Source organism: Hypanus sabinus, chromosome 31 (genome assembly GCF_030144855.1).
Source record: "Hypanus sabinus isolate sHypSab1 chromosome 31, sHypSab1.hap1, whole genome shotgun sequence".
Lineage (NCBI taxonomy): Eukaryota > Metazoa > Chordata > Chondrichthyes > Myliobatiformes > Dasyatidae > Hypanus > Hypanus sabinus.
Window position 1 is genome coordinate 21714326 of NC_082736.1, and position 23897 is coordinate 21738222.

Sequence of the window (23897 nt, forward strand, 5' to 3'; positions counted from 1 at the left end):
CCACTGACTCTCCCCTATCCACTCTACTAGTTAGATGTTCAAAAAATCTATAAGATTCGTCAGACATGATTTTCCTTTCACAAATCCATGCTGACTTTGTCCGATGATTTCACCTCTTTCCAAATGTGCTGTTATCACACCTTTGATAACCGACTCTAGCATTTTCCCCACCACCGATGTCAGGCTAACCCGGGGGTCGGCAACCCGCGGCTCCGGAGCCACATGTGGCTCTTTTACGTCTGTGCTGCGGCTCCCTGTTGCTTTGGGAAATAATTGGTTGTGGCGACCCTTTTCCTGGCACATCCGAACCGACTCACAATTAGATAGCCTACGGGGGTTTGCGAGCACAGAGCTTTGGAGCCTCTGCGCCATGGGGGGCAGGTTGAGGGAGGCTTAAAAGTGAGGCTGAAGATTTCGAATAAAGTTTTTTCCTTCGACTGCAGTTACCGACTCCGTGTCGTAATTTTAGCGCTGCGTGTAGCACACCGCTACATGGTCAGTATTTAATTAAAATGTATTTTATGTTAGTTTGTTAGTTTTTGAAATGTAAATCTAAATTTGAAGATTATGGTGATCTTGTACAATCTAAATAAGACGTTGTGGCGACCCATTTCCTGACACATCCGAACCAGCTCACAATTAGCCAGCGTTCAGGCTAAGGGAGATAGCCTACGGGGGTTTGTGAGTACGTGTCTTTTGCAGCATCCGCGCCCATGGGGGGCGGGTTGAGGGTGGCTTAAAAGCAAGGCTGTTTAGTTCGAATAAAGCTATCTTTGACTGCAGTTTACTGACTGCGTGTAGCACACCGCTACAACGTGTTTTTATCGCTGGCTGTCCAGAGGGGAGGTGCTGAAACACTTTGTCGCGTGTCTGGAAGAAGTGAAAACTTTCCTGGGCAGCAAAGGGCTCACCTTTCCTGAGCTGGAACAGCCAGAGTGGCTGGAAAAGCTACACTTCATGGTAGACATAACAGCGCACCTGAACACGCTGAACACAGCTCTTCAGCGGAAAGAAGGCACAGCCCAGCACATGTTGGAGGATGATTTGGCATTTGAGCGCAAGTTGACAGTGCTTGCCAGAGATTTACAGAAAGGCACATTGTCTCACTTCCCCAATTTGAGAGAGTTCAAACAAGGTCACGACATGATAAATTCGGAGCAAACATCGTTTGGGAAACGCTTCTGTGAGTTCAGAGAGGAAAAAAACACATTATCCTTCCCGGTCACTCCCCTAAGCATCGATCCATCCCTACTGAATACGACTGCATTGTCAGGTGTGAGTCAACCTGAACAAGGATGATAAATATTTTAATTGCCTGTTATTTTACGTATATTCATATGTTTTCATTGTTCAGTGAAATAGTCCTTTTATTTTTCAGGTTGACAGCTGGCTGACGTTATTTTTGGTTTGCTGCTGGCGGCAAATTTAAGTTTGGCGTTTTTCATAAATACAAGAAGGACTCAAATAGACGTTGAGTATTTTACTTAAAAGTAACCTTCAACCCAACGTCTTTTTTTCGGAGTTCAAAATGTTTTTGTTGCATGCAGAAATGTAATTTCGTTTTCTCTGCAGGAGTTCATCAATTTCATAAATGCAACACATTATAGTTTGTTTATACATAGCATAAAGGCAAAACAAAACGTTGTATGCAGTGTTATTTCATTTTAAATATCAAACGGGTTTTGCGGCTCTCAGTGTTTTCTTTTCTGTGGGAAACGGGTCCAAGTGGCTCTTTCAGTGGTAAAGGTTGCTGACCCCTGGGCTAACCGGTCTATAATTCCCCTGTTTCTCTCTCCCTCCTTTGTTAAAAAGTGGGGTTACATTAGCCACCCTCCAATCCTCAGGAACTAATCCAGAATCTAAAGAGTTTTGAAAAATTATCATTAATGCATCCACTATTTCTTGGGCTAATTCCTTAAGCACTCTGGGATGCAGACCATCTGGCACTGGGGATTTATCTGTCTTTAATCCCTTCAATTTACCTAACACCACTTCCCTACTAACATGTATTTCCCTCAGTTCCTCCATCTCACTAGACCCTCGGTCCCCTACTATTTCCTAAAGATTATTTATGTCCTCCTTAGTGAAGACAGAACCAAAGTAGTTATTCAATTGGTCTGCCATGTCCTTGTTCCCCACGATCAATTCACCCGTTTCTGACTGTAAGGGACCTACATTTGTCTTGACCAATCTTTTTCTTTTCACGTATCTATAAAAGCTTTTACAGTCAGTTTTTATGTTCACTGCCAGCTTTCTCTCATAATCTTTTTTCCCTTTCCTAATTAAGCCCTTTGTCCTCCTCTGCTGATCTCTGAATTTCTCCCAGTCCTCAGGTGTGCCGCTTTTTCTGGCTAATTTGTATGTTTCTTCCTTGGAATTGATACTATCCCTAATTTCCCTTGTCAGCCACGGGTGCACTACCTTCCCTGGTTTATTCTTTTGCCAAACTGGGATGAACACTTGTTGTAGTTCATCCATACGATCTTTAAATGATTGCCATTGCATATCCACTGTCAACCCTTTAAGTATCATTTGCCAGTCTACCTTAGCTAATTCACATCTCATACCTTCAAAGTTACCCTTCTTTAAGTTCAGAACCTTTGTTTCTGAATTAACTATGTCACTCTCCATCTTAATGAAGAATTCCACCATATCATGGTCACTCTTACCCAAGGGGCTTCGCACGACAAGGTTGCTAACTAACCCTTCCTCATTGCTCAATACCCAATCTAGAATGGCCTGCTCTCTAGTTGGTTCCTCGACATGTTGGTTTAGAAAACCATCCCACATACATTCCAAGAAATCCTCTTCCTCAGCACCCTTACCAATTTGGCTCACCCAATTTATATGTAGATTGAAGTCACCCATTATAACTACTGTTCCTTTATTGCATGCATTTCTAATTTCCTGTTTAATGCTATCCCCAACCTCACTACTACTGTTAGGTGGCCTGTACACAACTCCCACCAGCGTTTTCTGCCCCTTAGTGTTATGCAGCTCTACCCATATCGATTCCACATCCTCCAGGCTAATGTCCTTCCTTTCTATTGCGTTAATCTTTCCTGAAGTAACGAATTCCTCCATGATGTGACTTTACTGCTGATCCCAGCCAAAATATGCCTTGCTCGAAGGATTCGCAACAAAGGAAACAAAAACGGCTGAAAGGAACTGATCTTTTCCCTGGTGAATAACACTGCCTCAACACTTTCTGCTCTTATAAGGCAGGGGTTATCTCGGATGCAGGTTACTATTTCCTGAACGATGATCCAATAAGGTTGATCCTGTATTAAACTGTTGACGACACCAACTTTACTCGATCCTTCAGGTTCCCGTACTTTGATAAATTCTTCACTCTCCAACTGGATTGCAAAGGTGGATCAAAACAAAACTGGCAGCGTTTGGTGAAACTGCCAGCAATAACCTTTGTGACTTAAGGCAGAAAGTAAAACTCCACTTTAAAACAAAGCTGTGTCATGAGACGAATACGCAGCATAATGGAGTCACTGACGAATTAAACCACGAACTGACCTGCGTTACAGCAGGGCTTCCCCCTTTTATTAGCAAATTTGCTGATGACACAAAGCTGGGTGGCAGTGTGAAATGTCAGGAGGATGTTATAAGATTGCAGGGTGGCTTGGACAGGTTGGGTGAGTGGGCAAATGTATGGCAGATGCAGTTTAATGCGGATAAATGTGAGATTATCCACTTTGGTGGCAAGAACAGGAAGGCAGATTACTATCTGAATGGTGTCAAGTTAGGGAAAGGGGAAGTACAACGAGATCTAGGTGTTCTTGTACGTCAGCCAATGAAAGCAAGCATGCAGGTACAGCAGGCAGTGAAGAAAGCTAATGGCATGCTGGCTTTTATAACAAGAGGAATTGAGTATAGGAGTAAGGAGGTCCTTCTGCAGCTGTACAGGGCCCTGGTGAGACCCCACCTGGAGTGTTGTGTGCAGTTTTGGTCTCCAAATTTGAGGAAGGACATTCTTGCTATCGAGGGAGTGCAGCGTATGTTCACAAGGTTAATTCCCGGAATGGCGGACTGTCATATGTCGAAAGATTGGAGCGACTGGGCTTGTATACACTGGAATTTAAAAGGATGAGAGGGGATCTGATTGAAACATATAAGATTATTAAGGGATTGGACACACTGGAGGCAGGAAGCATATTCCCGCTGATGGGTGAGTCCAGAACCGGAGGCCACAGTTCAAGAATAAGGGGTAGGTGATTTAGAAAAGAGTTGAGGAAAAACTTTTTCACCCAGAGAGTGGTGGATATGTGGAATGCTCTGCCCCAGAAGGCAGTGGAGGCCAAGTCTCTGGATGCATTCAAGAGAGAGTTAGATAGAGCTCTTACAGATAGCGGGGTCAAGGGATATGGAGAGAAGGCAGGAACGGGGTACTGATTTTGTATGATCAGCCATGATCACAGTGAATGGCGGTGCTGGCTAGAAGGGCTGAATGGCCTACTCCTGCACCGACTGTCTATTGTCTATTATACCTGTTGAGAACAGGCCATCACATGACCTCACACCGGCAGGAAATTACATCACCATTACATCACGCTCACCAGATACCCAATTACATCATGGTCATAAGACAGTCACAAGATACCCACGGGATATATAACAGGAGTCTCTCTGCACTTCTTGCAAACATGAACTAGCATGAAACTTTTCACTGCACCTGGGTGCCTCCATAACAACACAATTGTTATGAAATTTGCATGGGGGGCCATTGTAAACAACGCACACAAAAATGCTGGAGGATCTCAGCAGGTTAAGCTGCACCCACGGAGGTGAATAGGCAGCCGATGTTTCGGGCCGAGAAGGGAGGAAGGCGCCAGAAGAAAAAGGGTGGGGTGGGGTGGCAGGTGACAGGTGAAGCCAGGTGGGTGGGAAAGGTCAAGGGCTGGAGAGGAAGGAATGGGATAGGAGAGTGGACCGTGGGAGAAAGGGAAGGAGAGACCCGGGGGAGGGAAGTGACAGGCAGGTGAGAAGAGGAATATTTTCAAAGATAAATATTTCATTGACCATTACAGGAAGTTTGCATGGACGGTAACTTGTCGAGGTACCGCTCCTTGAAGGTGTCCTGGACACTCCGGAGGCTGGTGCCCGTGAGGGAGCTGACAGTAGCTGTCCCCACCCTCACAGCAGACGGTGATGCAGCCAGTTAGAATGCTCTACTGTACGAACATTTGCAGTAGTTTTACATACATTTAAACTGTATATTACAGTTTTCTCTTCTAATCTATTATGTATTGCATTGTATTGCTGTCGCAAAGACAACAGATTTCACGACACACGCCGCTGATACTAAACTCGTTGCTGATAATTCGCTCCACTGACTCTGCGCCTGCAAGTTTGTGCCACGCACACGAAAAACTACAAAGGGAGGGCGGGAGCAGCTCCTCCTTCCGCTCCGGGGCGCTTCCGGTTCCGGTTCGGAGGGCAATGGTGACGGCGACGGAGTAATGGCGGCGGCCGCTGATCGGTGGCCGGAGCCGGAGCCGAATCCGCCGGCATCGGCTGCTGCGGGCGGTGAGCGGGGGAGCCGCGGGGCCGGGCGGCGGGCGGCTGGAGGCGGGGGGTCGGGAGGAGCCGAAATTGACGGGTGTCGAGGCCTCGGGGCTGGGGAGGTGGGTGAGGGAGGGAAGCGGTGATAGAGTCGGGCCCGGGGCGGGGGATGGGGGAGGGGCGACCTGTGGGAGGGGTGGAATGGCCGCCTGCAGACCCTCAGTACAGCCAGGGTGGGTGGGTGTGCACACCCTGTACAGACTGAAACCTCTGTGAGGGAGTTGCACTCTGTACAGGCAGTCTGGGGGCATCCTGTGTCTCCTCCCCCTCTCCTGTCAGATTCACCCCTCTCCAGCCCTTTCCCTCCCGCCTGGCTTCGCCTATCCCCTTCCAGCTAGTCCTCCCACCTTCCTGTTCTGGCATCCTCCTCAGTCCTGGTGAAGGGCCCCAGCCCAAAACATCGACTGTCTGTTCATTTCCATAGATGCTGCCTGACCCCCTGGATAAGTTAGAGTCGGTCCAGAGCCTTACATAGGCTCTTCAGGCCGGTGCTGATGCCGGTTTCTGTGGCGTGAAGCAACTGAGAGTACGAGACTGCCCGCCCCCCCCACCTGGATAGGACGCCAGTCTATCGCGAGGTTACTGACCCCCCGGATCCCTCCAGTATTTTGTGTGCACGTTGCTGTAGTGTAGGTGTACCTGCACACCTCCTGAGTCTCTGTACATGTGTGCCAGAGCACTTCCCCCTGCACAGAACAGGGTGATGCCATTGCGCCCAGCTTCTGTGTTTGAGTGGGCTACCCCCCTCCCCCCCCCCGTCCAGAAGCCCGGCGGGGCAAAGCCAGCGTTCCGAATTCTTGAGGGCAGTCACTTACCAATAGAAAATCCACAGGTGCTGGCAGTCCAGGCCACAAACGCAAAATGCTGGAGGAGCTCAGCAGGTCAGGCGGCATCTACAGAAAAAGGGTAAACCAGTCGACCTATCGGACGGCGACCCGTTACAGGCAGGCTGGGTGTCCTGGAGTCTCGCGTTTCCTGTTCTGTAGCTGCCTGCAAGGAGGTGGGATCTCAAGGGTCGTACATACTTTGATAAGTAAATGTGCTTTGAACTTTAAACCGTCGAGCAGTTGCTGGAGGAGCTCAGCAGTCCAGGCAGCATCTACGGAGGAGAATATACAGTTGGAGGGAGACCCCTCACGAGGACTTGATGTTGTCTGTCTGTTCACTTTTGCAGGCAGGGTAGAAAGACTGCCCTTGGCCTATTTGGAAAAGTGTGTGACTGGTAATAAAGTCTTGGGGTCTTTTTGAAGCTTTCCAGTTCTGCTTAAAATTCTGCAGATTACACCAACCAGGTTCCCCCGGGCTTATAAATGTCTCGTTTACAGTCAGTGACCATTTTATTAGGTGCATTCTTATGTACCTGATAGAGTGGCCACTGGGTGTACGTTCATGGTCTTCTGCTGCTGTAGCCCATCCACTTCAAGGTTGGACGTGTTGTGCGTTCAGAGATGCTCTTCTGCACCCCACTGTTGTAACGCGTGGTTATTTGAGATACTGTCACCTTGACCAGTTTGGCCCATTCTCCTCCGACCTCTCTCATGAACAAGGCGTTTTCACCCACACAACGGCCGCTCACTGGGCTTAAATTTCTCGCATCATTCTCTGTAAACTCCAGAGACTGTTGGCGTGAAAATCCCAGGAGATCGGCCGTTTCTAAGGAACTCAAACCACCCTGTCTGGCACCAACAATCACTCGTCGGTCAAGGTGACTGAGATCACTATTCTCGTGTCTGGCCTGAGCCTCTTGACGATGTTGGCGTGCTTTTATTGCTTTGAGCTGCTGCCACGTGATTGGCTGGTTAGATATTTGCACTGAGTAAAGTGGCCGCTCAGTCTGGTGCTCACCTGACGTATGCTGAAAGATCATGGGGTTAGCTCCTGTTGTGGGCTCGCCATACAGACCCTCGCTGTCAAAGTTAGAGGTGTCTGCTCCGGAGGGTTGACTGCCTGAGAGGCACTGAGCTGCCTCCCCCGATTTAAAATGCGCACGGGGCAGGCATTTATCAAAGGGACTGCAGATCATGAGATGGTTCGGCCAAGTAGACGCCGGGTCCCAGGAAGTCTAAAGCAGTCTGGCGTATTGCCGTTGATCCTTGCTGGTTTTTACCGATGCCCGTGGACGGACTGGAGCTTGGCGTGACAACCGCCTTGCCCGTCGCTGCCAGAAACCGAGGCGTGGACAGCGTGGCTCAGAAAGTAGCCTCCCCTCCGCGCGCAAACGAAGAGAATCTGCGGGCGCTGGAAATTCGAGCACACGCGCGCACAAAATGCGGGAGGAGCTCAGTTTCCAGGGAAAGGGCAAGCGGTCGACATTTCGGGAGAACGGACGAAGAAGAGAAGATCATCTTTTCTCTGGTCCTGCCGGAGGATCTCGGCCGGACACGTGGACAGTTTGCCCTTTTCCAGAGAAGTGGCCCAGCCTGCTGAGTTCCCCCACCCCTGCGAGAACTCCGTCTACACTTCCCATTGCCCTCGGTAAAGCGGTCGACATAACAGAGACCCCATCCCGACATCCTCCCTTCTCTCATCCCAGATTAAAAAGCCTCGACAGAACATACCATCAGGCTCCTGGAGAGCTTCTATCATGGGTCATCTGAGGGGAAACTTCACTCAGAGGGCGGTGAGAGTGTGGAATGAGCTGCCAGCGCAAGTGGTGCAGGCGAGCTCGATTTCAACGTTTGAGAGGTTTGGATGGTCGGGGTATGGAGGGCTGTGGTCGATGGGAGTCGGCTGTTTAAGCATGGACTAGATGGGCCAAAGGGCCTGTTCCTGTGCTGTACCCTTCTCCGTTCTGTCTAAGTCCCCACAGAAGTTTTTATAAAACCGTCTTTCTTTTTTAAATTCAAATCTTTGGCAAACTTCCCATGGAGTTTGGGAGCAACTCTTGCTTCACGCGCCCTGGTAAGACGGGGCTGTTGATCAAAGCGGAGAACAATGTCCTGCGGCTGCTGAAGCCTCTCCAGGGTTAATGCATGAGGAGTGTTTGATGGCTGTGGGCCTGTGCTGTCTGGGATCTCACTGAGACCTATTGAATATCGAAAGGCCTAGATAGAGTGGACGTGGAGAAGACATTTCCAATAGCGGGGTGGGGGTGGGGGGGGAGTCTAGTACCAGAGGGCACAGCCTCAGAACAGAAGGATGTCCCTTCAGAATGGAGACGAGGAATTTCTTTGGGCAGAGGGTGGTGGATCTGTGGAATTCGTTGCCACAGATAGCTGGCGAGTGCAAGTATATTTAAAGTGGAAGTTGATAGGTTCTGGGGGATGATTAATCAGCCATGATAGAACGGTGGACTGATGGGCTGAAGGGCCTAATTCTGCTCCAAGGCCTTGTGGCCCAATAGAACCCTGTTCGGGTCAGGCAGCATCTGTGGGAAGAGGACTGGTCGTAAGGTTTTTGTTTTCGATCAGGAACGCTGTTCCTCGTTCGCACTTGGTACAGTTGAATAAATGTTATGCCAGCTTCGGAGAGATGGCACGGTGTGAGCACCTCCAGACAGTCGCTTCGTTAAAGAGGTGCAATCCCAGCCCAGGGTGCTGAAAGAAATGGCAGAAGTGATAATAGGCACGTTTGTGATCATTTACTAAACCGCCCCGGGCCGGCAGAGCGAATGTCACGCCACGCTTCACAAAATGGACGTCGGCAGAAGGGAGGCAACCACAGAGTCTTGTCGGGAAAATGCTGGCAGCTATCGTTGCGGAAGGATTCTTTAGAAGTGACTCCGTCAGACTGACACGTCATGAAGGGCAGGTCTTGTTTGACAGATGTGCTGGAGTTCTTTGGGGATATGGAGTTGAAGTCAGAAGCTTACCTACACCTCAGCCAAATACATTTAAACTTGGCTTTCCACAATTCCTGACATTTACTTTGTTGGTATTTGGTAGCATTGCCTTTAAATTGTTTAACTTGGGTCAAACGTTTTGGGTTTGCCTTCCACCAGCTTCTCTCACACAGTAAGTTGCTGGAATTTTGTTCCATTCCTCTGGACAGAACTGGTGTAACTTGAGTCAGGTTTGTGGGCCAACTTAAAGGCAATGCTACCAAATACTAACACAGTGTGTGTCAACATCTGACCCACTGGGAGAGTGATGAGAGGTATAAAAGCTGAATTAAATCTTTCTCTCTACTGTTATTCTGACATTTCACATTCTTAAAATAAAGTAGTGATCCTAATCCTAAAATGTTTTCTAGGATTAAATGTCAGGAATTGTGAAAATCAAATGTATTTGGCTACGGTATATGTAAACTTCTGACTTCAACTATAATGAGCGAAGGGGGATAGAGGGGAACAGGTGGATGCTGTACACCTGGGTTTATAAAAAGATTTATCTATCAGAAATATGCATGCAACTGAGAGGTAATGTAGACAGAATAAAAGGCAGGGAGCTGGGAGGAATGGGTTTTGCCTGATCTCAGCTTGGGAACAGGACCTTGGAAGCGTGTAGGTGACACAGAATTGAATTGTGAGTGCCGAGGAGGCGGGGAATCGGCTGGGCGAGGTGAGTGGGCAGGGTCACCCGCTTCGGGAGGAAGAGCCGATCGGGTCACTGCTGAAAGCTGCAGCGGGCTGTTACGCTCGGGGATGGGGGAGTGTTTTGTGTGTGAGTCACAGGAAGAGGTGGCTTTGTGGGTGCAGTAGGTTATCCAGCCGGCAGGCGGAACGTTGGCTGATATTGTGAGCGGGCTTGAATTTGAGATCGGGAAGGTTATGCTGTAACTGTCCAGGATATTGGTGAGGCAGCGGCTGGAGCACAGTGTCCAGTTCTGTTCTGGTTCCTCCCCCGAGTGAGGAGATCGAATTGGCGAAGAGGAGATTCCAGAGATGAGGGGGGTTAGCCTGAGGAGAGATTGAATTGCCTGAGACTGCAGTCGTAGAAAAGTACAGCACCAAAACAGGTCCATGCTGAAACCATTTGAACTGCCTACGACCATCGACCCACGCTGGGACCACAGCCCTCCGCACCCCTGCCAGTAATATACCTACCCACGCTTCTCTTAAACCCTGAAATCGAGCTTGCACGCTCTACTTGCAGTGGCAGCTCGATCCCCACGCTTGTGACCCCCTGCGTGAAAAACTTTCCCCTCGTGTTTCCCTTCAACTTTTCACCCTTAACCCCTGACCTGTGGTTGTAGTCCCGCCCAGCCTCTGGCATTTACCCTATCTATACCCCTCATAATTTTGTACAGTCCCCAGTCCCCAGCAAGGAAACGATAGGAGTCAGCTGCACCTTTCCTCATTCCCTGTCACGCCTGCTGTTGAACTTGAACCCACGCAAGGTCATCAGTCGCCTAAACGCAGTGATACCCTCGCGCCAGGGGTCACTGATTGGCCTCGGGTAACCGGCCGGCAGGAAGCGCCGATGTTACTGGCCTGGAGCGCAGACAGATGGGCGCTGCCTCTAAACCTGTTTAGCACACCCGATGTTCATGGGGAACCCGGTGCTAAAGTATTCACAGACGACCTAATTCGGGCTCGCGGTTTCGTAAGTAGCGGAGCAGCTACCTCGCTGTGATCTACTGAAAGTCATCACCCGAGCCAAACTTTTGTTAGCCGATAGATCCCACCTACCTACAGGTGGGGTGGGGGGGGGGGGGAGTGCTCTGTGGCACTCCTCGCTCGCTCTCTCCGGACCGCGGCTGCCACGACCCGGGTACGGGGACCTCCGGCCCTTACCTTGTCCTCTCACTGGTATGTTGTAATGATTTTATATGTTCATACCAGGAAAATATGTGCTTTCTGTTTAATATCCAAACGTTATTTAAAATGTTATGATGTTATTGACTTATAATTGACTGATCACTATGTTCATGCGGGGAAAATATGCGCTGTGTATTTAATATTGAATTCGTTAGATAAACCCTTTTAGAAACAAAATTGAGGGTATTAGCCACATAAGTGACTCATGGTTGACTTATCACCTATATTCCAGTTGTGATTACCCCCCCACCACCCCTGGTCGGCCGGTCCACCAGAATGTTGTCAATATTAAACCGGTCCACGGTGCAAAAAACGGTTGGTGACCCCTGATTTTTTATACCTCTATCAAATCTCCTCGCAATCTTCTACATTTAAAGAAATAAAGTCCTAACCTATTCAGTTTTTCCTTATAACTCAGCTCCTCCAGACCCGGCAACGTCCTTGTAAATTTTCTCTGTACTCTTTCAACCTTATTTACATCTTTCCTGTAGGTCGGTGACCAAAACTGCACACAATACTCCAAATGAGGCCTCACCAACGTCTTGTATGTCTGTGCAACGCACACAAGATGTTGGAGGAACTCAGCAGGTCAGGCAGCATCTATGGGAAGAAAGTACAGTTGATGTTTCTGGCTGAACGCTGCCTGGTCTGACTTCCTGCAGCTTTTTTTTGTGTGTGTGTGTCTCTTTACCAATCACCAGCCAGCTTTCACTCTCCTCACCTCAACCTCCTTATTCTTCTCCCCCCCCCCCCCTTCCTTTCCAATCCTGACGAAGGCTCTCAGCCTGAAACCTTGACTGTTTATTCCTGCCTGGCCTGCTGAGTTCCTCCAGCATTGTGTGTGTGTGTGTTAGTTATACTTTAAAAATAGTCCCTCTAATCCTTTCCTATCCACGAACCTGTCCAAGTATCATTTAATTTTTATTATTGTACCCACCTCTGGGAGCTCGTTCCACATACCCAATCCCCTCTGAATGGAAAATGTACCCTCTCACCTTAAAACTAAGCCCTCCGGTTGTAGATTTCCCTCAGGAAAAAGGCCTGTGACTATCTGCCCTTCACACCTCTATAAGGTTGCCCCTTAAATTATAGAAACATAGAATTATGAAAGGGATAGATAAGATAGAGGCAGAAAAGTTGTTTTCACTGGGAGGTGAGACTAGAACTAGGGGACAGAGCCTCAAGATTCGAGGGAGTAGATTGAGGATGGAGATGAGGAGGAACTGCTTTTCCCAGAGAGTGGGGAATCGGTGGAATTCTCTGCCCAGTGAAGCAGTGGAGGATGCCTCAGTAAATATATTTAAGAGGAGGTTGGATAGATTTTTGCCTAGAAGGGGAATTAAGGGTGATGGGGAAAAGGCAGGTAGGTGGAGATGAGTCCGTGGCCAGATCAGCCATGATCTGATTGAACGGCGGGGCAGGTTCGATGGGCCGGATGGCCGACTCCTGCTCCCGTTTCTTATGTTCTAAATTCTTGACTCTTGGTGAAAATGGCCCCACCCTGCCTGGTCTCCCCTTGCAAACCGAGTCCTCCAGTCCTGACATTGCACTCATGAATCTTTTCTGCGCCCTGTTCGGCTTAATGGCATCCACCCGGTAGGTCAGCGCACGATATGCAGGTCAGGGCAGCATCTGTGGAGAGGAACAGTCGGAGACCCTTCCTCAGGACAGGAAAGGGGGCAGATGACAGAATAAGAAGGGGGGGAGAAGGGAAAGGGGAGCGAGCTGGAGGGGCAAAGGGGAGGGGAGAAGTTAGGTGGGTGGGGAAGAAGCTGACAGCTGATTTGAGGTGGGGTATGAAACGAAGCTGGGAGGTGATAGGTGGAAGAGTTAAAGGGCTGAAGAAGAAGGAATCTGATAGGAGGAGACAGTGGACCATGGAAGAAGGGGGTGCCCTGTCCACCGGGTGATTGTTTATCAGTCTGTCACATCACGTGGCGGCATTGGCGGATTTCGCCCATCAGTTAACGCTCCTCCCGCCGATCCTGCGCTTGCGAACGCACCTGGTGCAGCCGGATAGGTTGGCCTGATCTGGAAACAGTGGGCACGCGCTAAACCGGCAGGTCAGACGTTAGCTGATAGGCAGACACGCCCGCAGAACCAGCCAATCCGGTGACGCCATGTGACAGACCAATAAAATCAGCCGGTGATGGGGGGGGTGGGGAAGAGTACAGGCCTGCAGGTGATAGGTTGAGACTATTTAAGGGGGGGGTGTTTGTTCCGGTTCTCGTCACCGAATTTCTTAATTCCTGTGAAGACTCTCCTGTGAGCTGTGAGCTGCGATGGTTTCAGACGGCACTGGTGCCTGTGCGGGAGAGCTTTTAAAGTGGAGAAGCCGTTGCACTGGGGCAGGGGCAGTTGCCCTCCCTCATCCTCGCCGTTCCGAACAAGCCAGGCTCGGTCTCCTGCGGCTGGCCGCGCCCGTCCCGCAGGGCCACCTTCCCGACCATCGGATCTCGCTCACCCAATCCGCCAGAGCTGATCTCGCACGCCCTGTCCCCATCTCGCCAGGGTACGAGGCCACCGTCGCCTGGTTTAGCCGGTCGCGGGTGAGGGCGGCGGGGGGGGAGGGGCCAAGTGAGTGAGGGGCACGGCCAGGGATGCTGCCCCGTACACCGACGCACGCGGCCTAATTGACTTGTTTTCATTCACAGACGCCGAACAGCTGTTGCTGAACAAGGAAAGCCTGAACGGGAACCGTCCTTTCATCTCGCACGCCCGGACTCCAAGCCTCAGGACGGCCGGCTCTCCCGCCCCTCGGGGAGCGAGTGCGCTTGAGGACTCCGAGGCCCGGCTGGGCAGCGCAGGGACCGGTGAGGACTCGCCCGCCGATGCCAGTGACGCGCACGGCACTGAGGCGACGGTGACCGGCAGTCCCGGCCCGCCCAACGGTGATGCCGCGGCGGACGACAGGCTGGGCAGCGGGGAATTCAGCGAGCCGGCGGCCGGAGATGCCCGTCTCTGTGACTCTCAGGAGCCGGGGGAGAACGGTCTTGGCCCTCGAGTTGGGGCCAGTGCCACAGAGCCAGCGGGGGGGAGCTTGGACCCGAGCGACGGTGCCCTGGGGGGCCGCAGTCCTGCTCCGTGCAACGGCAGTGGGGCTGATGAAGAGTCGACTGCTGTCCATCACGGACACCCTGGCCTCGTTACTGATCTGATTGCCGCGCAGGACCGGGCTGAAGCGTACCGGCAGGGCGCGGTGATGGAAGTGGACACGGACGTGCCCGGCGTTGGAGAGTCCACCGCTCTGTGGGGCACCGTGGCGGACTTGTCCGCCGGCACTTGCGACCCTCCGCTGCCCGACGGGCAGGTCGCGGGCGCCCACTTTGCCGATGGGCTGGAGCCGGCGGCGGATCCCGACGGGCTGGCACACTACCAGCCGGCTGGCGGCGACTATGAGGCGGCGGAGTCCGGGGACGGCGTCCAGCCGTACCCAGCCGACTTCGAGAAGTACTGGAAGATCGTGGAGGACAACCCGTACGACTTCACGGGCTGGACATACGTGCTCCAGTACGTGGAGCAGGAGGTAAATCCCTCGTGTCATTTGTGAATCTGCTTTGGTAATCGTCCTCCTTTGCCCCGCGTCGCATTCTGTTTTCCCGCACTTCCGCTGCAGCCGCAACACATTTGTACATTCCGTAGCATCCTGATGAAGGGTGTTGGTCTGACATTTAGAATATTACAGCACAGGACACTGACCTTGTAACCCACTCCAAGACCAACCCTAACCCGTACCCCTCCATTTCTGTTTCATTCACATACCTCTCTAAAAATCTCTTAAACGTCTGGAATGTATCTGCCTCTAAATCACTCCCAGCTGCGTTGCACGCAGCCACCAAATACTGTATTAAAAAGAAAAACACCTCTCAAATTGGCCACTTAAACAGGTACATTTAATGTCAGAAATGTATGCAATATACATCCTGAAATTCTTTTTCTTCATAACCGTCCACAAAAACAGGAATGCCCCAAAGAATGAAAGACAGTTAAACGCTAGAACCCCAAACCCCCCCACAGCTCCCTCCTCCCATTCACAAGCAGCAACAAAGCAACGATTCCCCCCCCACCCACTTCCCCACCAGCAAAAAAACATCAGCACCCTCCACTGAGCACTCGAGCATCAATAAAAACACAGATTTGCAGTACCCCAAAGTCCACTCGTTCACCACTCATACCACAAGCTCTCCCTCTCCCTAACAAAGGGGAAAGGAGGTGTCCCCGTTTCACAGCGAGAGGGGTGATGTAACTAACAACTCGCTGGTTTACGGTGATAAAAGTCCGTTGCGTCGCTTTTTCCGAGCTCTCTGCCCAAAGATCTCGGGGTCTCCGGGCAGCCGGCTCGCTGCTTTCGATCTCCCATCTCCCACGGCACCGGTCTCGATCTGCCCGCCTCCAGAGCCATGAAAATTCAGCGCTCTAGTCTCGCAGGCCGCGTCCTTGGCGTATCGAAAAGTGGCCGGTGGCAAAGCCCCGAGAGCAGGTCCGGTTTCTGTGAAGTGTGTGACTCCGGGTCGGGGTCTTCAAAAGAACCTTGAAAAGGGAAAAAAGAGATATTAAAGAAAGAAATAGAGCAAGTTGCAAGCAATTGTCCTCCTAAAAAACTCTCTGGCCGTCCACTCGATCTGTGCCTCTTGTCGTCTAATCTCAGATCACATCTCAGCCTCCTCTGATGCAAAGTGAGGAGTGCTGCAGGTGACACAGTAACAGAGGGAGAGGTGAGGGTCAAGATTCAAGCATGGAGCGGGGTGCCAGAAAGTGTGTGGAATTTCCTTTGTTTCTGCATAAATACGACCTAAAATGTGATCAGATCTTCTTGCAAATCCTAAAACCAGATAAAGAAGAACCCAATTACACAAATAACACAAAAAAATGTTGGGCTTGTTTATTGAGAAAAATGATCCGATATTACATGTATTTGTTGGAAAAAGTACGTGAGTCTTTGCTTTCAGTGACTGGTGGGACCTGCTTGAGCAGCAGAACTTCAGCCAAGCGTTTCCAGTAACTGTTGATCAATCCTGCACATCGGCTTGGAGGAACTTCAGTCCATTCCTCCTCACAAAACTGCTTCACCTCTGGGAGGTATTGATGGGCTTCCCTGCATGAACTGCTTGCTTCAGATTCTTCCACAACATGTATTAAGGTCAGGACTTTGACTCGGCCATTCCAAGACATGAATTTTCTTCTTTTAAAACCATTGTAGCGGTGTGCTACACGCAGCGCTAAAATTACGACACGGAGTCGGTAACTGCAGTCGAAGGAAAAAAACTTTATTCGAAATCCTCAGCCTCACTTTTAAGCCTCCCTCAACCTGCCTCCCGTGGCGCAGAGGCTCCAAAGCTCTGTGCTCGCAAACCCCCGTAGGCTATCTAATTGTGAGCCGGTTCGGATGTGCCAGGAAATGGGTCGCCACATAACCCCCCCCAGAACCAGCGATACACCCCCCAATGTCCACAGTCTGGGCCAGAACCTGCTTGGGAGGTCGGCCTCTGCGCCTAGGTGCTGGAAACTCGGCCGGTTGCGCCAGGTCCACATGGGCCGGTTTGAGGCGGTCCACCGAGAAAACCTCCTCTTTTCCCCCCAATGTCCAGCACAAACCTGGACCCATTGTTCCGGAGCACCATAAACGGCCCCTCGTATGGCCGCTGCACCAGTGGCCGATGCCCGCCCCTTCGTACAAACACAAACTTACAGTTCTGCAGGTCTTTGGGTATGCAGGTCGGGTTCCGCCCGTGCTGTGAAGTGGGTATGGGGGCCAGGTTACCGAGCTTCTCGCGTAGTCTGCCCAGGACTGCTGCGGGATCTTCCTCTTGCCCCTGTGGGGCTGGTAGGAACTCCCCAGGGACGCGCCGTATACCAACTCGGCCGACGAGGCGTGCAGGTCGTCCTTGGGCGCTGTGCGGATGCCAAGTAGGAGTCCGCCCAGTTGGCTCCTCACAGGCGGGCCATGAGGGCCGACTTCAGGTGACGGTGGAAACGCTCCACTAGCCCGTTCGACTGTGGGTTGTAGGCAGTTGTGTGGTGCAGCTGAGTCCCCAAAAGGCTGGCCATAGCTGACCACAGGCTGGAGGTGAACTGGGCGCCTCTGTCAGAGGTAATGTGGGCTGGTACACCAAAGCGAGATATCCAGGTGGCGATCAGGGCTCGGGCGCAAGATTCGGAGGTGGTGTCGGTGAGCAGGACCACCTCTGGCCATCTTGTGAACCGGTCCACGATAGTCAGGAGGTGCCGAGCTCTGCGCGACACTGGCAGGGGGCCCACGATATCCACATGAATGTGGTCGAAACGCTGGTGGGCGGGATGGAACTGCTGCGGTGGGGCTTTGGTGTGCCGCTGCACCTTGGCCGACTGGCAGTGCATACACATTTTGGCCCATTCACTGACCTGTTTGCGGAGTCCGTGTCAAACGAACCTGCTGGAAACCATCCGGACAGTTGTCCGGATGGAGGGATGCGCCAAGTTATGAATGGAGTCGAAAACACGGCACCGCCAGGCTGTTGGGATGACGGGACAGGGCTGGCCGGTGGCGACGTCACAGAGTAGGGTCCTCTCACCCGGGCCTACGGGGAGGTCCTGGAGCTGCAAACCGGAGACTGCGGTTCTGTAACTCGGAATCTCCTCATCCGCCTGCTGCGCCTCTGCCAGTGCCTCAAAATCTACCCCTTGGGAAAGGGCATGAACGGTAGGGCGAGAGAGCGCATCCGCCACGACATTGTCCTTACCCGAGACGTGCCGGAAATCCGTCGTGTATTCAGAGATGTAGGACAGGTGGCGTTGCTGGCGGGACGACCAGGGGTCGGACGCTTTCGTAAACGCAAAGGTGAGCAGTTTGTGGTCCGTGAACGCGGTGAAGGGCCGACCTTCTAGGAAGTACCTGAAATGCCGGATTGCCAGGAAGAGTGCCAACAGTTCCCGGTCGAAAGCACTGTACTTGAGCTCGGGTGGCCGCAGGTGTTTGCTGAAAAACGCCAGGGGTTGCCAGCGACCTGTGATGAGTTGCTCCAGCACCCCACCGACTGCCGTGTTTGATGCGTCCACTGTGAGGGCGGTAGGGGTGTCCATTCTGGGATGTACTAGCATTGCGGCGTTCACCAAAGCTTCCTTCGTTTGAATGAAAGCAGCGGCGGACTCCTCGTCCCAGGTAATGTCCTTGCTCGGACCGGACATCAGGGCGAACAGGGGGCGCATGATCCGGGCAGCTGAAGGGAAGAAGCGGTGGTAGAAATTGACCATACCTACGAATTCCTGAAGGCCTTTGATCGTGGTGGGTCGGGGGAAGTGGCGGACCGCATCTACCTTAGCGGGCAGAGGGGTTGCCCCGTCTTTAGTAATCCTGTGGCCCAGGAAGTCAATGGTATCAAGTCCGAACTGGAATTTGGCGGGGTTGATTGTAAGACCGTACTCACTCAGTCGGGCGCAGAGTTGACGGAGGTGGGACAGATGCACCTGACGACTGCTGCTGGCTATGAGGATGTCGTCCAAATAGATGAACGCGAAGTCCAGGTCCCGTCCCACCACGTCCATTAACCGCTGGAACGTCTGTGCGGCATTCTTCAGGCCGAACGTCAAACGGGGTGATGAGAGCCGTTTTGGGGACGTCGTCAGGATGCATCGGGATTTGATGGTACCCACGGACGAGGTCTACCTTGGAGAAGATCCGTGCGCCGTGCAGGTTTGCTGCAAAGTCCTGAATGTGCGGCACAGGGTAGCAGTCCAGTGTGGTAGCCTCGTTCAGCCTGCGGTAGTCGCCGCACGGTCTCCAGCCCCCCGTCGCTCTTTCTCACCTCCTTCAGCATTGCACGTTGTGCTGGTGGTGTGACCTTTGCTGGACGCCCATTCCCAGGGAGAGCATTCCCTCATTTGTAGATCCTTTTACTGTGGACTGATGGACACTCAGGACTTCAGAAATGCTTTTGTACCCTATTCCAGCTTTCTGCATCTCTACAATTTTTCTTCTAAGGCCCTCTGAAAGTTGTTTTGATCGAGGCATGGCGCACATTCTCAGATCTTAATCTTGAGAAGAGCAGCCTGACTCTGTGTGTCTTTATAGGGCAGGGCACCTCTACAACCCACACCTCCAATCTCCTCCCGTTGATTGAAGTACCTGACTCCAAATAGCTTTTGCAGAAGGCATTGCCCCAGAGGTTCGTGTACTTTTCCCAACAAATACATGTAATATTGGATCATTTTTCGCAATCAGTAAATGAGCAAGTACTTTTTTGTGTTATTTATTTAATTGGGTTCGCTTTATCTAGTTTTAGGATTTGCATGAAGATCTGATCACATTTTAGGTCGTATTCGTGCAGGAATAGAGGATGTTCTACAGTGTTCACGCACTTTCTAGCACCACTGTGTCTATCACGTGTACATGGCAACATCCAGGGACTAACAGTCAACGCGCCCAAGAGTGTACCGGGGGAGGTGGGGGGCAGCCCTCAAGTGTCGCACATTCCGGCGCCGACGTCAGGGGTAGAGACAGAGGCAGGAAGGCAATAATCGGTGGCAGGGCCCCTACCCTGAAACATCGACTGTCCCTCTGCCCCCACAGGCGCTGCCTGACCCGGTGAACTCCTCCAGCAGTTTGTTATTCACTCGATTGCAAAAGTTTCCATCTCTGGTGTCACCACGTCCCCTGTTTTTGCCCGCAAGCTCCGGGCTACTTGCCCCACCTTCCCTCAGATAATGCCACCAGCAATATTCCAACAGAGGTTAAAGATTCACTTTATTTGTCACGTGCCTTTTCTTTTCAAACCTCCCATTCCGCCTCTGGCGTTCGGGGCAGTAATGAGGGTCCCCCATCTCTGTCAGTCCAGATATAGAAAGACTCCTCGTTGCTGTTTCCATAACTTTTATTTCCTAATCAGGGTTGTTAGCCACAAGTGAACCCCTGAAGCTGGAGGACCGATGGGTCACTCTCAGTCTGGCCTCTGTCCTGCCCCGACTCCAGCCAGCATAGGTCTGGGCCATTGAGGCAGGCGAGCCTCCGAACCCTACGGCGAGGCTGAGGTCCTCCCAGCGAATTTGTCACTTGTACGTACAGTCGTCAAAACCAAATCAGCCAGGGTTGTGCTGGGGGCAGCTCACCGACGCTGACCCGTGCGTCTTTGGACCGTGGGAGGGTAGGGGAGCTGGAGCACCCAGCGGAAACCCACGTGGTCATGGGGGGAGCGTGCAAACACCTGATAGATTGCGGCGGTAGCTGAGCCTCAGTCGGCGATCGCTGGCACCGCGAAGCGATCGCGCTAACTGTCCCGCCCCCTTAGAGTGACGCTTGCGTGCTACAACGCGTTCAGCAACGTCGGTTCAGTTTACCCCTCTCCTTTGAGTCTGCCTGCCCACCGTGAGGGAGCCTTCAAAGATTCATCTGATATCAGAGAATGTGTGCAGCCTGAAATTCTTCCGCTTCACAGACAACCACGAAACAAGAAACCCCATAGAATGCGATAGAAGCATCAAAGCCCCCCTCTTTCGCACATGAAAAACCTACAGCACAATACAGGCCCTTCAGCCCACTAAGTTGTGCCGAACACGTCCCTACCTTAGAAATTACCAGACTAACCCATAGCCCTCTATTTTTTTAAGCTCCATGTACCTCTTAAAAGACCCTATCGTATCCGCCTCCCCGACCGTTGCCGGCAGCCCATTCCACGCACTCACCACTCTCTGAGTAAAAAACTTACCCCTGACATCTCCTCTGTACCTACTCCCCAGCACCTTAAACCTGTGACCTCTTGTGGCAACTATTTCAGCCCTGGGAAAAAGCCTCTGACTATCCACACGATCAATGCCTCTCCTCATCTTATACACCTCTATCAGGTCACCGCTCATCCTCCGTCGCTCCAAGGAGAAAAGGCCAAGTTCACTCAACCTATTCTCATAAGGCATGCTCCCCAAAGTCCTTGTAAATCCCCTCTGCATCCTTTCTATGGTTTCCACATCCTTCCTGTAGTGAGGCGACCAGAACTGAGCACAGTACTCCCAAGTGGGGCCTGACCAGGGTCCTATATAGCTGCAACATTACCTCTCGGCTCCTAAATTCATTTTTACAGTTGATGAAGGCCAACACACCGTACGTCATCTTAACCACAGAGTCAACCTGCCCAGTAGCTTTGAGTGTCCTATGGACTCGGACCCCAAGATCCCTCTGATCCTCCACACTGCCAAGAGTCTTACCCTTAATACTATATTCTGCCATCATATTTGACCTACTAAAATGAACCACTTCACATTTGTCTGGGTTGAACTCCATCTGCCACTTCTCAGCCCAGTTTTGCATCCTATCAATGTCCTGCTGTAACCTCTGACAGCCCTCCACACTATCCACAACACCTCCAACCTTTGTGTCATCAGCAAACTTACTAACCCATCCCTCCAGTTCCTCATCCAGGTCATTTATAAAAATCACCAAGAGTAGGGGTCCCAGAACGGATCCCTGAGGCACCCACTGGTGACCGACCCCGTAGAGGTGTATTTGAACCCTGAGGGGCACAGATCGGGTGGGCGCGCGTGTCCTCTCCTCCCCAGGAAAGGGAATTGAGGGCTGGAGGGCGTAGGCGAGGGAGAGAGACACCGTGGCGCGGTGGTTAGCATCGGAGTGCAGTTCCAAAGTTCTCTGTAAGGAGGCCCACGGAATGGGCCGGTTTACTCCGGGCTCACTCCACGGTCTAAAGGTACACCAGTTGGTCGTTGTAAGTTGTCCAGCGATTGGTTCAGTGCCAGATCGGGGATGGCTGGGCACACGGTTCAAACCACACGGTTTAAACCACACGGTTTGAAGGGCCGGAAGGTCCTATGCTGTGATGTGTCGAAATACCTATTAAAAATCATCTTGAAGGTTGAGGGGAAGTCACTGTTCCTGAACCCGGAGACGTGGGATATCAGGATTCTGCACCTCGTGCCCAATGGGATAAAACACAGAATAGGCCCCCCCTCCCGGCCCGTCGAGCCACATCGCCTAGCGACCCCCCCAGTTTAACCCCAGCCTGACCACAGGGCAAGTTACACTGACCAGTTCCCCTGCCGACTGTTTCGTCTTTTGGACTGTGGAGGAACCTCGCCTTATGGGGGTGGGGGAGGATGCACAAACCTCGCCTCACGGGGGTGGGGGAGGACGCACAAACCTCACCTCACGGGGGTGGGGGAGGGTGCACAAACCTCGCCTCACGGGGGTGGGGGAGGACGCACAAACCTCGCCTCACGGGGGTGGGGGAGGACGCACAACCCTCGCCTCACGGGGGTGGGGGAGGACGCACAAACCTCGCCTCACGGGGTTGGGGGAGGATGCACAAACCTCGCCTCACGGGGGTGGGGGAGGACATAGAACCCTCGCCTCACGGGGGTGGGGGAGGACGCACAAACCTCGCCTCACGGGGGTGGGGGAGGACGCACAAACCTCGCCTCACGGGGGTGGGGGAGGACGCACAAACCTCGCCTCACGGGGTTGGGGGAGGACGCACAAACCTCGCCTCACGGGGGTGGGGGAGGACGTAGAACCCTCGCCTCACGGGGGTGGGGGGAGGATGCACAAACCTCGCCTCACGGGGGTGGGGGAGGATGCACAAACCTCGCCTCACGGGGGTGGGGGAGGACGCACAAACCTTGCCTCACGGGGGTGGGGGAGGACGCACAAACCTCGCCTCACGGGGGTGGGGGAGGACGCACAAACCTCGCCTCACGGGGGTGGGGGAGGATGTAGAACCCTCGCCTCACGGGGTTGGGGGAGGACGCACAAACCTCGCCTCACGGGGTTGGGGGAGGACGCACAAACCTCGCCTCACGGGGGTGGGGGAGGACGCACAGACCTCGCCTCACGGGGGTGGGGGAGGACGCACAGACCTCGCCTCACGGGGGTGGGGGAGGACGCACAGACCTCGCCTCACGGGGGTGGGGGAGGACGCACAGACCTCGCCTCACGGGGTTGGGGGAGGACGTAGAACCCTCGCCTCACGGGGGTGGGGGAGGACGTAGAACCCTCGCCTCACGGGGGTGGGGGAGGATGTAGAACCCTCGCCTCACGGGGGTGGGGGAGGACGCACAGACCTCGCCTCACGGGGGTGGGGGAGGACGCACAGACCTCGCCTCACGGGGGTGGGGGAGGACGTCGCCTCACGGGGGTGGGGGAGGACGCACAAACCTCGCCTCACGGGGGTGGGGGAGGACGCACAAACCTCGCCTCACGGGGGTGGGGGAGGACGCACAAACCTCGCCTCACGGGGGTGGGGGAGGACGCACAAACCTCGCCTCACGGGGGTGGGGGTGGACGCACAGACCTCGCCTCACGGGGGTGGTGGAGGACGCACAGACCTCGCCTCACGGGGGTGGGGGAGGACTCACAGACCTCGCCTCACGGGGGTGGGGGAGGACTCACAGACCTCGCCTCACGGGGGTGGGGTAGGACGCACAGACCTTGCCTCACGGGGGTGGGGGAGGACGTAGAACCATCTTACTGGCAGCCGTGGGAATTGCACCCGGGCCACCATGTAGTCTACGTTCTCCCCGTGGAGTGCATGGGTTTTCTCCGTGTGCTCCCGGTCTGAAGACCGCTTAATTGCCCCGCAATTAGATTCGGGTCAAATCCGGGGGGTAGCTGGGCAGCGCAGCCCGAGATTCCGGAGGGGCCTATTCCGCG

General features: G+C 52.8%; 1 protein-coding gene across 2 annotated transcripts in view; it reads left to right on the forward strand.

Moving 5' to 3' along the window:
• The first annotated feature begins 5344 nt into the window (after window positions 1-5344).
• The window catches only part of LOC132383946 (pre-mRNA-processing factor 39-like), a 50391-nt gene continuing 31838 nt past the window's right edge, over window positions 5345-23897 (forward strand). Inside the window, exons 1-2 of one of the 2 annotated variants that reach the window (XM_059955140.1) lie at window positions 5345-5538; window positions 13927-14798. In XM_059955140.1, the coding sequence (XP_059811123.1) occupies window positions 5472-5538; window positions 13927-14798 (939 nt within the window). In that variant the 5' untranslated portion in view covers window positions 5345-5471. The remainder of the gene's footprint in view (window positions 5539-13926; window positions 14799-23897) is intronic. The other variant, XM_059955139.1, reaches the window with a different exon arrangement.